This window comes from Taudactylus pleione, unplaced genomic scaffold, assembly GCF_031769625.1.
Source record: "Taudactylus pleione unplaced genomic scaffold, aTauple2 ptg000205l, whole genome shotgun sequence".
In the NCBI taxonomy this organism is placed as follows: domain Eukaryota; kingdom Metazoa; phylum Chordata; class Amphibia; order Anura; family Myobatrachidae; genus Taudactylus; species Taudactylus pleione.
In genome coordinates, this window is record NW_028284607.1 from 4,481,499 (window position 1) to 4,496,347 (window position 14,849).

The 14,849-nt window shown below is 41.8% G+C and overlaps 1 protein-coding gene across 5 annotated transcripts in view; it reads left to right on the top strand.

The window, feature by feature from the left end:
* The window catches only part of CABIN1 (calcineurin binding protein 1), a 242,372-nt gene that overhangs the window by 113,777 nt on the left and 113,746 nt on the right, over nt 1-14,849 (top strand). For 4 of the 5 annotated variants that reach the window (XM_088477855.1, XM_088477854.1, XM_088477856.1 and 1 more), the window contains 6 exons: nt 4,943-5,204; nt 7,732-7,992; nt 8,717-8,868; nt 9,067-9,245; nt 13,806-13,982; nt 14,343-14,671. In XM_088477855.1, the coding sequence (XP_088333981.1) occupies nt 4,943-5,204; nt 7,732-7,992; nt 8,717-8,868; nt 9,067-9,245; nt 13,806-13,982; nt 14,343-14,671 (1,360 nt within the window). The remainder of the gene's footprint in view (nt 1-4,942; nt 5,205-7,731; nt 7,993-8,716; nt 8,869-9,066; nt 9,246-13,805; nt 13,983-14,342; nt 14,672-14,849) is intronic. The other variant, XM_088477857.1, reaches the window with a different exon arrangement.

A 14,849-nucleotide genomic window follows, 5' to 3' on the forward strand; every position in this document is an offset into this window, starting at 1 on the left:
ATTTTATTTTGTTTTATTCTTGCTAGATCAGTGATTCTTAACCTTTTTTAACTACTTGTATCTCTTCAGTTTTTATATATTTTTTTTCTTGCACTCCTTGTCAATTATTATTATTATTATTAATACCAATTTTGTAGTGGAAGTAAGTACATAGGATGTAAACCTCATGGGAGTTTACACCTACCATGCTAAAGGCTAAGATTATAAAAATGAAAAAGCATCCACCCCAACCTTATTTCACTTAACATTAATTATATCATCATATAAATCCATATACATAAAAAATTAAGAAATCACCCTTTTCTCCTGAATGTTTAAATTACAATAATTACTTTCTGCATTTTTTTTAATGTGAATAAAATGATAAAGATATACTTCAACTGTAATGCTCAGTATGCATAGACATATAACAAATGGTCATGTTGTTGTTGTTGTTGGTGTGTTTTATTAGTGATGTTGTTGAAACAAGGTTCTTTTTTTCTTTATTTATATACTCACGCTCATGTCGTCACTAGCAGCCAAACAGTTCCTGGAGTTTTCTCTTGATTTACAGATATGTGCTCATACATCTAGGCTCAATACGCCGCGCAGTGCAACTTGCCTTACACATTTTTGATGCAGTCGCGCCAGTTGCATTGCTGGGTGCACACATCATTTAGTGTGTACCCAGCTTTAGTCGCAATATCTGTGTGCACCTGAGTCTGTATATGAAGCACAGTTGACCTTAAAAAATCTCTGTAAAAGCGCTGCGGAATTTGTGTGCGCTATATAAATAACTGTTAATAAATAATAATAAAATAAAAAATACAGATATACAAGTGGCGCATATTAAATTAATTAGCACTGTCTGCTGGTGCGTCCTTGTCGCATTACATTGCGACTTAGACGCATTTTCGACAAAGAAAAAAAAACTAACCCCTTTCTCCTGTAAATCTGGAGGCAACTAAAAAAAACGTTTTTGGGATGCAGCATTGGTGCCAGTGCTGGAACAGAACACTGTACACGTAAAAATGGCAACATGGGTAACCACATAGAGCTGCATGTTTCATACCCCAGACTTAGAAGTTTCATATTCCCAATGGACACAGGTATCGCTGGTTAAGAACCCTGTACTAGAGAAACAGCCTAAGCCACGCTCACTCTCACCTCTGTCTCCAGCCTCAGTTGAAGGTAAAGTGGTCACCAGACCACCAAGAGTGAGGAAGGATCATTCATCTTTGCGGGCCTCTGTAGTGTTGGCAGTTCTCCCACCTAGTGGCTGCAGTTTTGTGGGCAGGGCAAGGCTGATCTGTATAATACACTGGGGGGGTATGTACTTAGGCTTGGAGAGAGATAAAGTACCAACCAATCAGCTCCTGTCATGTTACATGCTGTGTTTGAAAAATGAAAGGAGCTGAATGGTCGGTATTTTATCTCTCTCCACTTTATTTCTCTCCAAGGAATAGTACATCTACCCCACAGTGTCCTTCAAGGATCCCTCTGAAAAGAGATTGGAATGTTTTCTTAAGGTTCTACTTTCCACCTCTGGTTCAGTGCTAGGCTTTGCCTGCCCCTTGGGTGGTGAAGCAACCAGTTGCGCAAAGCAACTCCTCACCTCTAATATCTTGGACTTGTCCCCCAAGTGTAGAACTTGGCTGCTTGATACTGCTAGATTAATGGCCAAATCTATTAACTAATTAATTTTGTTTTGGCAGGCACAATTCTCTTTCCCAAATCTTGGTATGTGAACAATGTTTCCAAAAGGTATTTTAACGTGTCTTTTTGACACCCTATTTGGGCCAGAACTAGAATATAGTGTCAGAGATGCTACATGTGGAAAGAGTTTCTTCCTTCCACAGAATTATGGTAAGAGTTAGTTTCTGCTGCAGGAGCTTGAGTTACCCCTCAGATGTTTGAGTCTCAGGACCAGGCTTTTAAGTCCCAGATCAGTAGTGTCACAATAGATTTCAGTCATCGGGAACTGCTGAAGGTTCTCCTTCATCACTGCACACAGGGTCCATTGTCTTTTCAGTCCATCCTACTAATTAATTTTTTTCCAGAAAATCTGTGCCATTTATCTGAGTACCTGGCCATCACTCTCCCAAAGCTGGGCAGTCAGGGTGCAGACAAACAATGCTACATTCATTCACTGAACCATCGGGGGCACTTGCAGTCCACAAGGGAAAAATCGAGCATTTTCTAATGACTATGGGCCTGATTCAGAGCCGCTCGTAAGCGGCCGCTCGTTCGTTCCTAGCGATGTTTGCCCAACTGCGCATGCGTACGGATTTTAATACGCATGCGCGAACCAGTCAGTGCGGACGAAAATCGTTTGTTCGCTAAATAGCGAATGCCTGCTATTTTGAGTGACAGGAGGAGGCGTATGTGGGTGGTAACAGGGGAAGGTGCTTGAAAACGGGGAGTGGAGATCCGAACGCAGGCGTGCTTAAAGGTCAAAACGGGCGTTTTAAGGGTGTGCATAATTAATACAGCAGCGTCATTGACCACGTCACTGGGTTATTTTATAGTCAGAACTGCTCGCAAGATTGTGGTAGGAAAAACCAACCACAAGAATAGCGAGCAGTTCATACTCTGGTCGATGTACTCGATTAATCTAATAAATAGCGGACATGACGTAGGATGCGAGCGGCCAGGGGGCGTAGTTATCCCAAAAACGACCGCAAGTTTTGTTCGCTCGTTCAGACATGGAGGCGTCAACAGACCGCAAAGAGCGAACGGTTCATTTGAATAGCCACCCCCTTTTCCTGAACGACCGTCCGCAAATAGCGTCTGGCTCTGAATCAGGCCCTATGTCTGTGCCTGGGATTATTGGGGATGACTCAAATGAGTTGTTCCTTCATTTAGAAGGTACCCATTCTAGATCTTTTACTATAGAATTGTGACTAAATCACAAACTTCCTAACTATAGGCCTGATTCAGGGTTGCACGCTATTGCACAGCTGCTGTGATGCTATTCAATAATATGCTAATTACAAAATGCCTCCTGCTAGCTTCTTGTGATTCGCTGCTACGTCCAAAGACACAACATCCGATCACTCTGCGTGAACATTGGTCAACTGAGTAAGCTTCAGAGACGCAGCCACTGGCATTAACATGGACAGAAAATGCGAGCCATCGCCCCCCCATTTCCTGGGACGCTGCCTGACGACGCCCCAAGCAATTGTGATTTCCAGGGACAGTGAGCTCGCAGAAGGAGATCTGCACTTGCGTAGAACAGATCCTGCACATGCACAGATCTTCAAACATCGGAGTTGTACACAAACCATTGTGTTTGCATACAACTCTGAATCAAGCCCTATGATGCTAGTTTCCAGGAATATATCTCGCCAATATATTGGTGCTTCCATATGAGGGTTGGATTTAGTACTGTAAAAAGTTTTTTTGCGATGTTTGCAAATTTAATTAAATAAAAAAAAAAAAAACGAAGAAATCACATGTACATAAGTACTCACAACCTTTGCTCAATACTGTGTTGATGCACCTTTCACAGCAATTACAGCCTCAAGTCTTTTTGAATATGATGCCACAAGCTTGGCACACCTATCTTTGGGCAGTTTCGCCCATTCCTCTTTGCAGCACCTCTCAAGCTCCATCAGGTTGGATGGGAAGCGTCTGTGCATAACCATTTTCAGATCTCTCCAGAGACGTTCAATTGGATTCAAGTCTGGGCTCTGGCTGGGCCACTGAAGGACATTCACAGAGTTGTCCTGAAGCCACTCCTTTGATATCTTGGCTGTGTGCTTAGGGTCGTTGTCCTGCTGCAAGATGAACCGTCGCCCCAGTCTGAGGTCAAGAGCGCTGTGGAGCAAGTTTTCATACAGGATGTCTCTGTACATTGCTGCATTCATCTTTCCCTCTATCCTGATTAGTATCCCAGTTGCTGCCGCTGAAAAACATCCCCACAGCATGATGCTGCCACCACCATGCTTCACTGTAGGCATGGTATTGGCCTGGTGATGACTGGTGCCTGGTTTGCTCTAAACAGAACACCTGGCATTTACACCAAAGAGTTCAATCTTTGTCTCATCAGACCAGAGAGTCCTTCTGGTGCATTTTGGCAAACTCCAGCTGGGCTGTCATGTGCTTTTTACTAAGGAGTGGCTTCTGTCTGGCCGCTCTGATATACAGGCCTGATTGGTGGATTGCTGCAGAGATGGTTGTCCTTCTGGAAGGTTCTCCTCTCTCCACAGAGGAATGCTGTAGCTCTGACAGAGTGACCATCGGGTTCTTAGCCACCTCCCTGACTAGGGCCCTTCTCCCCCAATCGCTCATGTTAGACGGCCGGCCAACTCTAGGAAGAGTCCTGGTGGTTCCGAACTTCTTCCATTTACGGAATATGGAGGCCACTGTGCTCTTTGGGACCTTTAAGGCAGCAGATATATTTCTGTACCCTTCCCCAGATTTGTGCCTCGAGACAATCCTGTCTTGGAGGTCTATAGACAATTCCTTGGACTTCATGCTTGGTTTGTGCTCTGACATGCACTGTCAAGTGTGGGACCTTATATAGACAGGTGTATGACTTTCAAAATCATAATTTACCACAGGTGGACTCCAATTAAGCTGTAGGAACATCTCATGGATGATCAGTGGAAACAGGATGCACCCAAGCTCAATTTTGAGCTTCATGGCAAAGACCGTGAATACTTATGTACATGTGATTTCTTCGTTTTTTTTTTTTTATTAAATTTGCAAGAATCTCAAACTTTTTACACGTTGTCATTATGGGGTATTGTGTGTAGAATTTTGAGGACAAAATTAATTTATTTTATTTTGGAATAAGGCTGTAACATAACAAAATGTGGAAAAGGTGAAGTGTTGTGAATACATTCCAGGTGCACTGTATGTATGTATGTTTACACATATAGGTCTATATTCTTTTTTACTTTTCTCTCACCAAAGCTTTTGCTATGCTACTTTTCTATGCTCTCTCTGTGCTCTACAGGTTTGACTCCTGGGCTGGAATGGCCCTGGCAAGAGCAAGCCGTATACAAGACAAGCTGAACTCTAATGAACTGAAGAGTGATGGCCCCATATGGAAACACTCCACTCCTGTCCTAAACTGCTTTAAGCGAGCACTGGAAATTGATGCCTCCAATCTGTCCTTGTGGATTGAGTATGGCGCAATGTCTTACACTCTCCACTCTTTTGCCTCCCGTCATCTCAAGCAAAGGTTTAAGGAGCTACCACCAGAGGTTGTGGGGCAGGTAAGGAACTGTATTATATCATGAAAACAATTTGATATAATCATTCCTCTAATAATAATAAAACCAAACAGGGAAAGGGATTTGACTTGGGCATACAGTAATGAGATTCCTGCATCATCAATAAGTCAAATACATGCCCCTACCTAACTTGCAAGGTGTTTTTTTTCTGTAGCAGAGAGTATTTAATGGCAACTGAATGTCCTGTAATTAAATAGACTTTCAGGAAGTGGGCATATTGTACACATGTCCATGGTCATTGCTGCATGAAGTCACTAGCATTGAAAACCACCACCGCTTTCTACACTGGAAATTTCAATTCCAATGTCATCTATTGATGAAAAGGTGGTGGTGCTGGGCTTGTATACTTGTATGCATGCCTGTAAACCATACCCTCTAGAAGACTGTGCTTACAAATCCAGTATATAGAGATGCCATTAAATTCATACTTGTTGAGAGTATATGTACAGTAACTAAGGGCTCAATCCAATTAGGTGCGAATGGCGAGGTGCGAGTTGCTATTTTCACTTTCACTGAATCAATCAGACTGAATTTGCAACTTTCCACTCGCACCTCCTTGAGGGTGAGAGATGGAAAGGAAAATCTTTATTTTAAGGTTAAAATCTGAGGACACCTTGCTGAACCCTTTGGACACCCCCCCCGTAATGACTAATTAGGCATTTGGACGTTTCCAATTAGCTTAATTAGTCCAATAATTACATGTAATTTTTGGGGGTAAAAAAAAAAAAATGTCCTAAAATTACCCCAAAATCAACTTTTTTGTTAGTTTAGGCACCACAAAGTTAATTACAATAATTTTTTTGTTGAACCACAATTGTTTTTATCATTTTTCTTTTTCAAGGTGCCCTCAAAGTACCCCAAAATCAACCTTTTTCCTAAATTTTTTTGCATTTTTCGTTTAATTTTGTTTGAGATTAAACGAAAAAAGTTTGTTTATAATTTTCTTGCATTTAAAAAAACAAAACACAAATCAGCCATTTGACACCATTTAAAAACCTACACTACCTTCCTAATGCCCACAAACAGCCTTCTATATGGTCCTGCTAACCAAATTATTCATTTTGGGGGGTCCAGGATGTTCTCCCACATTTTCATACATTTCTCGCAAATCTAATTTGGCAGTCAAGTGCACCCATCCACTGCGACTAGTGCGAATAGGCATTTGTAATTGGATTGGAGAATTCACGGGAGCGCGCTTCGCTGCGAAGTGTGCGAGTTTCAGGAAACAAAGTCAGAAATCCACTGCACTCGCCAATCCCAGATTTAACAATGGTGAGTGCTGAGTTTACTGGATATATATATATATATATATATATATATATATATATATATATATATATATATATAAATCCGGCACTACGTAATAAACAATATCTACTTCACCCTGTTGCCAGCATGAACGTGTCTAGTTTAGACACGCTGTAACTAGAGAAAGTAACAAGTGCAGCACTCAGAGGCTTCAATAATATTCAAGACAAATTTACTTCCTGTGGTCAACGTTCCAATGACATAGCATTTTCATCAGGACTGATGAAAAGGCTATGGGCCTGATTTAGACCCGCTCGCAAGCGCATAGCGCTCGCAAGCGGGTCGATGGCCGTGCAGTGCGCAAAATTCACTCGCTGCGGGAGTCACTACAAGATGTGGCGGCTGTCAATTGTGATTGACAGCTCGCCCGTTTTGTAGGCGTTGCAGGGGGGGTGGCTGGACAAACGGAGGCGTTCCGGAAATAACACCTGCCGCTTGTGGGCGGCCCTACTGACATCACCAGTGATGTAAGTAGTGAACTTCCTGCTCTGTTAGAGCAGGAAGTTCACTGGGGCTTGCTGTGGACGAGACCCTACCACAAGGGTCTCATCGCAAGCCCGATGGTCGCGATAATCGCGACCATCGCCAGGCCGCCAGCTAAAGCTGTGGGTGGTCACTCACAGCTTAGCGAGTGGCCTGGAGGCTGGTGAGAAAAAAAAACGTCCCGCCCTGATTCAGAGCGAGCGCTCGCAAATAGCGAGCGCCTCTGAATCAGGGCCTATGTCATTGAAACGTTGACCACAGGGAGTAAATCTGTCATGAATATTATTGAAGCCTCTGAGTATGTGTGTGTATATATATATATCTATATATATCCACATGTATTACTTAAACTGGTCAACCCGGGAAATTTGGTCAGCCAATGATTATATTCTGGTGATTTGGAAAGGAAAGTAACTAACCACATCTGACCAAAATGTGCCCATTACGGAAACAATGCTTTAAATGCCATTACTGGCGTGTTGTCATGCCAGGTTCAACATGCCACAGTCCACATTGTTTTTCTTGACCATCGACAATACATAGCAATCACTTCTCTAAGACCATAGAGGTTTTTGTAAGTAACTGTTATGTTTTTTCCTGAAGAAAATATAAGTAGTATTCTTGCTATGGTTATTAACCCTATATAATATGTCAGTATTACTCATGGAGGCCAACCGTATTGTAATTAACAGCAGGGATATTGTGGTTCTTTTTGCAGCTGAAAGAGCGGCGGGATAGCATGCTAGAGACGGCCAAGCAGTGCTTCACCTCTGCTTCCCGTTGTGAGGGAGACGGGGATGAAGAGGAATGGCTGATTCACTATATGTTGGGAAAAATCTGTGAAAAACAGAAGGTGGCTCCAGAGTTGTATCTGCAGCACTACAAGCAGGCGGCACACTACCTGCATGAAGAAGCTGCTCGATACCCTAAGAAGATTCATTATCATAATCCTCCAGAGCTGGCTATGGAGGCTTTAGAGGTAACAAACACTTCTATACCTGTTAGTGATATAAAAGGGAAGTGACAGCGCCACTTCCCTTCTCTTTTGTGTTTAGGGTGTTTACCTCTTAGGGTGTTGGTAGACCCCGTGACAGCAGCCTTCTATTTTGCTAGATTATCAATATTGTTTCTTTGTGGAGAGGGCATCTTTTCTCTCCCCTTCCTATTTGTGGGACTGTTAATGAAATATCAATCATTCTTTGTTCAAGTATCAAAAAACGCTGCTCTGGGTTATAAAACTGATAAGAAAGACAATGTGCACCTGATTACAGTGATCGTACAGTGAGTTACATCAGCAGGTCCTTAGACAGTGTGCATTCTAAAGGTGCACTTTATTGTATATTAATATATTCATGCGGAGGTGCTGACTTATCTATAACTCATGTACGTTATGATATGATATGTGTAAAGTAATAGGGCATGACATAAATGTTTAAGATGGTGAACATTTGCAACAAATTTTGAATGGGAGAAATGTCAGTTTCCACGACATGCAAGCACTGAAAAACTAGGAAGAGGGAGGTGGGGGGGGTCTGGTGCATACTGAAGGATTAGAGCTACAACAGAGAGGTGTGCCCGAGGAATGAGCCATTCTCAGGAGAATAGTAGTGGAGCATTTCTTGTTCAGAAGCTGTGAACCCTGTCTTTCTGTTACATTTTACTTAGACAATGAACACAAACGTTACATATTGTCTCAATAATAGGTATATTTCCGTCTTCATGCTTCTGTCCTGAAACTGCTGGAAAAAAATGAACAGGAACTAGATAGCAAAATGTTGTTCAACGTCATGAAGGAGTCTTCAGAAGGACCATTTGCCAAGGGAGAGGAGAAGAATGCCCCCAAATCTACTGAGAAGTATGTTTTATAGCTGTGTCTCCCTTACATACAAATACAAATGTACAATGTGCCAGTACTTGGTATACAGTATATGTCAGTATACTGGTGATCATGTTATACTTAAATTACCTATTATTATATTTTTATTTATTAGCATTTATTTGTGTTTATTGTGGAGGTGTCTGACCTGCTTGTATCGCTGCATTTGTGAAATAGGGAGAAGCACAGCGCATTGGATGAGGACTCTCGCTCTTCAGCTGGGATGATGCCGGGCCCCGGGAATTTCATTCCTTCCTCCTCTGGTCCAGGTCTGACATCTCCACCTTACACAGCCACTCCGATTGACCACGATTACATCAAATGTAAACCCCCCCGTCATCAGGCCACACCGGACGGTACAGTCCCCCCTTCTCAATACCACCAGCGCCGGGCAAAGCTCTGATTGCTGGGGAGGTGTGCTCAGGGGAACATCTGTCCATCACCCACAGCTCTGGCTGGCACATTGGGTGACAGTCAACTATTGCTGCTCACTAACCTACTCCTTATCCCCCTCTGCTGGTAGCATTTATGTGATGCAGAAGCTCTAGCGCAAGGGCTTCTATTGCTGCACAAGCCAAACCCAAACGGGACTTTTATATTAGTTTGTCCTAAGGAAGTGCAAAGATTTTATAACTAAGACAATAGGTTGATTATTTAAGAAAAAAAGATCACCTATACTCCTCATTTACCATAAGATTTGCTATAACCATAGTCATTTATATATGTGGACAGGGTAGACCGCCTATGTAGTTGGAATCTCTGCTAATGGGACATTTATTAAAGTGGCATGTCTGCAAAACTATCCAAGTTACCAATATATTTATTTAATTTATCCACATTTGCACCATATTAGTACCTGGTATAGTTTCATACATTTCATATTCTGTTTCTTAAGGTGGACTCTGTCCCGTTTGGAGGAGGCTCTCATTCTCCTGAATGCCCCTTTCCCTTCTGGCTGGTGGGGGGTGATGCATGCTGACGGATTGGATTGTCCTCTCTTGCTTGGCCCAGTACAATCAGTTCTCTTCATCATCTGAGAAATACCAGATCTTAGAGCATATGAACATTTATAAAGTGCCTATGTGACATCTCTTATTCAGACACTGTGACATTTCCAAATCAGCTGCATGCCTTATCTGACTCATTCATTGTGTTCTGAGTGTCTCCCCTCCTTATTTCATTGATCTCCAAACACCTAATTCCCCTAAACATTATATTATTGAAAAGCTCAGGCCATCTATGTAATGGATCTTTATCCCCCATGCTGGCAGGTTTCTGTCTCTAATGAGACTAGCACTGATGGGTTTTCCCAGAGTGCAGGTGGTGATTCATGGAAAAACACTACCACAGCTGGAAATGCTGCAAAGCTGGGCAATACAATTCTGTACGCATGGAATTTGTGCACCTGCAGACTTTGGCCTCTCTTATTCCACTATGCCTGAGTGTATTCCAGTGCGTCTGTCACAGAGGGATCCACTGCTGTTTCTTACCTGGTCTCTGGCTCCATGCTTATACCTGCTGCTTCTAAGCTTCTCCTTGTTGTTCTGAGTAATAAAAGACAAGTACATTTAGACGTGACATCTGTGTGGTTGCAAATCAAATCGCTTATGGATTGTATGTGTAGAAGCTTTTTTTCAGTGTCTTAGAATTGTCCACAAAATCTTTACAATATCTGTTATTTGTGTAGCTCAGCCTGAACATGTATCATCAGTTATAAATAATTCATAACTATATATAAAGTTGATTTGGGTTTCTGATGGAAGCAGAACATTTACTACAATCTACAATTATTCTATATAATGTGTACATTATACACTGCTGGATTGTGTTTAACACACACAGGTCAGTACTTTGCAGTTTCACTTCTGTGTAATCCGCATATCAGAATGGTCAGTCAGTTGGAGTGAGTGGTGGGTGTGCAGTACACCTACATCCTAAGCTAGGGTACACACTATGCAACAATCAGACGATTGTCAGCTGCTCTGTCTGATAATCTTAGAGTCTGTATGCAGCACCCAGGGACGATTATTCTTCTAAAAAGCAGTCTCATTGGATGATCGGATCTGGCCTGCTGCACGACTTATGTCCAAAACGATGAGCCAATGTCAATACATTTTGTAGTGTGTGAGTTTCCGATCATCTTTCCGGCATTTATTTCAATAGTAATTTAAAAACGTCACCTTTGTGACAATCTTTAGGACAGATAATCGTTTGGATCGGAATGACATATCCCTAGTGTGTACACTCAAAAACTGATCATTTAAAGTTAGTTTCATCCCTCAGAAAATAGTAAAATTTGTTGGATTGTGAGTGAAATCTTTCAGGTGTGTACTCAAGGTGCGTATCCACTAATAGATGGAGAAACGAGAGTATGATTGCGACATTGTAATCGTGCTGTCATTTCTCCGTCTGTGATGTGCCTACACTGAATGTTCAGTCGTTCAGTGTAGGCACTTCCATCATCCCCCTACATGCTGAACCTGACGTGATCGTTAGGTTGACCAGCATGAATGGGCAATGATAGACGGCAAAAACGACCAGCGGGCACGCGCATCGCTGGTAATTTTTTACATTTAAATGCGCAATTTGCGGCCGATTAGTGAGCGATTGCACGATTACGATGTCGTAATCGTGCAGTCGCTCAGTAAGGTCGCGTAGTGGATACACTCCTTCAGCATTGCCCAAAAGAAACAAGGTTTTATTCGAAACTGTAATCTATCATGGAATTGCTTTGATGTCCACATCTTATTTTTTTCTATGCTGTCCTCACGTGTCAGTACAACTTGTGCGTTAGCAAACAAAGTGACAAATCTTCCAGCATTGAAAGGCATTTCCTGACATTCACAAACATCTCACACTGTTTTTTTTATCTTAAAACAGAAATGATGCTGCATACACCCGGTACAACCTGCACAACCAAAGATATCGCTGATAGATTTCCCTCCAACTTTCTGTAGTGCAGGGCAAACGATTTTGGGTGTACACACTGTGATAGATATTTCAGTGAAGTCATGTCTTTACAGGCAAATCTTGACAAAATCTTCTAAGTTGGCCTACATGTACAAGCGGGTATCCACTTGCCGATTAAAATTGAACGATAACTATATTGTAGAATCAGACCGGTTGCTATGGGCAACATCTCCACTTCTAAAAAATCTGCACTTCAGTAAATATACCCCTTCGTGTAAAGGTAGGAATGATACACAGAATGGAAGTTGTAAAGATAGGAAGTCTGATATGACAAACCGCTTCCCTCACAAAACCTATCTCTTATGGAGCGTACACACGGTCAGATTTGTCAGACTTGTCAGATTTGTCAGATGAACGATTGAACGATTAAACGATCTGAACGATTTGACCAAAGTTTTGAACGATTGAACGATTTTTGACTGCATTAAAATGAATGGAATCGTCCAAGTCTGACTGCAAACCCATCAGATGTCAGATATCGTTATCTGACAAACGGGAACGCGCATCGTTGATCGTCCATCGTTCAGGCATGTCAGATATGAACGATTTTCCTTCAGATATGAACGACTGAACGATTTTTAAATCGTTATCGTTCATATCTGAAGGAAAAATCTGATCGTGTGTATGCACCATTAGATAACTTGTTTTAGGAACCTAAACTGTTTGCATTTTAATTGTGATTTGTGCTAGTACGTCTTTCATAATAAAGCTAAATAATAGGTTTCTGCTCGGTTATGCTTCAAATTTAAACAAATCACCATAACAAAACTTTGTAAGGTTTATTTGAATGAATTTGCTATTATCTTGTGCAGTCAATATTAGACTAACAGATAATAAACGTGGACTTGCCTACAGCACCATAGTATACACTGTACATGTTCTTAGAAATGAAAGAGTAAGAATTGTCAGTATTAATCTTGTACTGATTACACAGTATAGGGATCCCATGCTGTACAGTATATGAGGATTTGTAATCGGGGAAACTCTAGAGACATACTGAATTTACTCTATTACTGGACAGGGTAAAACTAAATTGTCAAATTAAAATATGTCTACACACAGATTATAATTGCATGCTTAGTTTGTTGCAGATTTATCTAGTTTGTTCTAGGTTTATTTTCTTGTATGCTATTTCACTTTATCTAAATTGTGGGCCTGATTTTGAGTTGCACAAAATGCGGCTGCAATTCCGTTTGCTTTTTGCCATCAGAAGTCCCAAGAGAACCTTTGCCGAAATTCTGCCGCCACCCTCTGCTCCTGAGAGCAACTGTTATTACCATCATCAGCATTTGCACCAGCCACATCCATGTGCAAGAGATCCCACTGAAATCAGACAGATCTCTGCATGCACACAGCCCAGAGTAGGATGCAACTCTGTATACATGCCATAGCAAATTGATTCTACCTTCGAACACCCCATTACTGACCCGCTGCTACCAATTAACTCCCATCCAGCCACAAGTGAGAAGTGACCGTTGCATAGAACTCAGTATCTCCAATAAGTACTTAAGCTGTGTATGATGCCCGCAATGCAAAAGCAAGTTTACTAACAATCTCTGGATGTGTCCACATTTGGAATTGCATGCAACTCAGAAGCAGGCTCTGTGTGGTTGTCTCATGAGGCCTATATTAGAAAGAAGTGAGGGTTACCTTGCCTGTTTTCACAAAACACAGTACTACATATTCGGTCAGTCAAATCCTCTAACAATCTATATCCCATGTCTATCTAGGTCTACTAATAATACTGGATCTAATAGTTCTCTGTACCTACTGTAAGTGAAAATGGTTAATTTTGTGCTACTGGAGGACGGCAGGTGATGTTGAAAGCTGTTTGTTGAATTGTCTTTACCTGTACTTTGCTCTTGTGGCTTAGTGTTAAATGCTTGCTGGTGGTGGGCATCTGGTAGTCTGGCGATTCCACTCATGGCCTCTTTTCCCCCTTTTAGAACGCAGCCAAGACAGTATGCCAGTTGTCTTGTCAGACTCTAGCTCAACGCAGGACACATTCACGGAACCAGCCAGCTCCGAGGACAGCACCAAGAGACTGTACTTGGAGAAGAGATCCAATTACTGTCACGCAACAGCACATTACAAAGATGTCCAAACAGCAGCAGATGAAAGGGGTAAGCTTCTGGTGATAGGCAAGTAGATCAAGCGTTCATGACAAGCCAGAATCAATGTTTCCATGTACTGTATAAATACAAATGAGTTAATTTGTTAGTAGTTTTAACTGACACTAGGTCAAGTGCATGTTTTATACATGGACATCATATTATGCAGTTAATGACAACTAGTTCAAATAGAACTGGGATAAGTATCTTGATCAGTTTGCATTATAGGTGCAGTAATTGGAACCTGAGATGAATGTGCTTATGTTGCTTAAGGCTAAAACTGATGATTTTCGGGGTATATTTTGGGCAGTACCCCCTTTATTTTGAAAATGAGGTGGTAGTAAATATTTAATGTGTGCTCAACGTTTGCAGGGAAAATGGAAGAACAGGTGGACCAACCAGATGCCCCCGGCTCAACGGAGATGAGGATGACCCCTGAAGTTCAGAGCTCTCCTACCTGTACCACACCCATTAGGACTTTGTCACATCCATTACCTCTAGGAGACCTAAGAAAGAAATCTGAAACTACTATGGAAGTATTGGAGTACCCCCAGAGTCTACCTGAAGGTTTGGAGGAACAGCGCAAAGTCTTAATAGAGCAATGCATCACATCCTTCACGCTGTGTCTAAGCCGCTTTCCCCAGCACTACAAGAGCCTGTACAGACTGGCTTACCTATATACCTACAGCCACACTCACCAGGTAAGATAGATTTGTGTGTCAGATGCTTACCTTTTATGTAGCTTAGCTACCTTTGGATCATTAATAGATTGCCTTTTCGTGTATTATTGACTTATATGCAATGTCGGACTGGGACATGAAGGGCCCACCAGGGAATGCAGTGGTAGTGGCCAACCATTAGAGAGGACAGGCAAAGAAC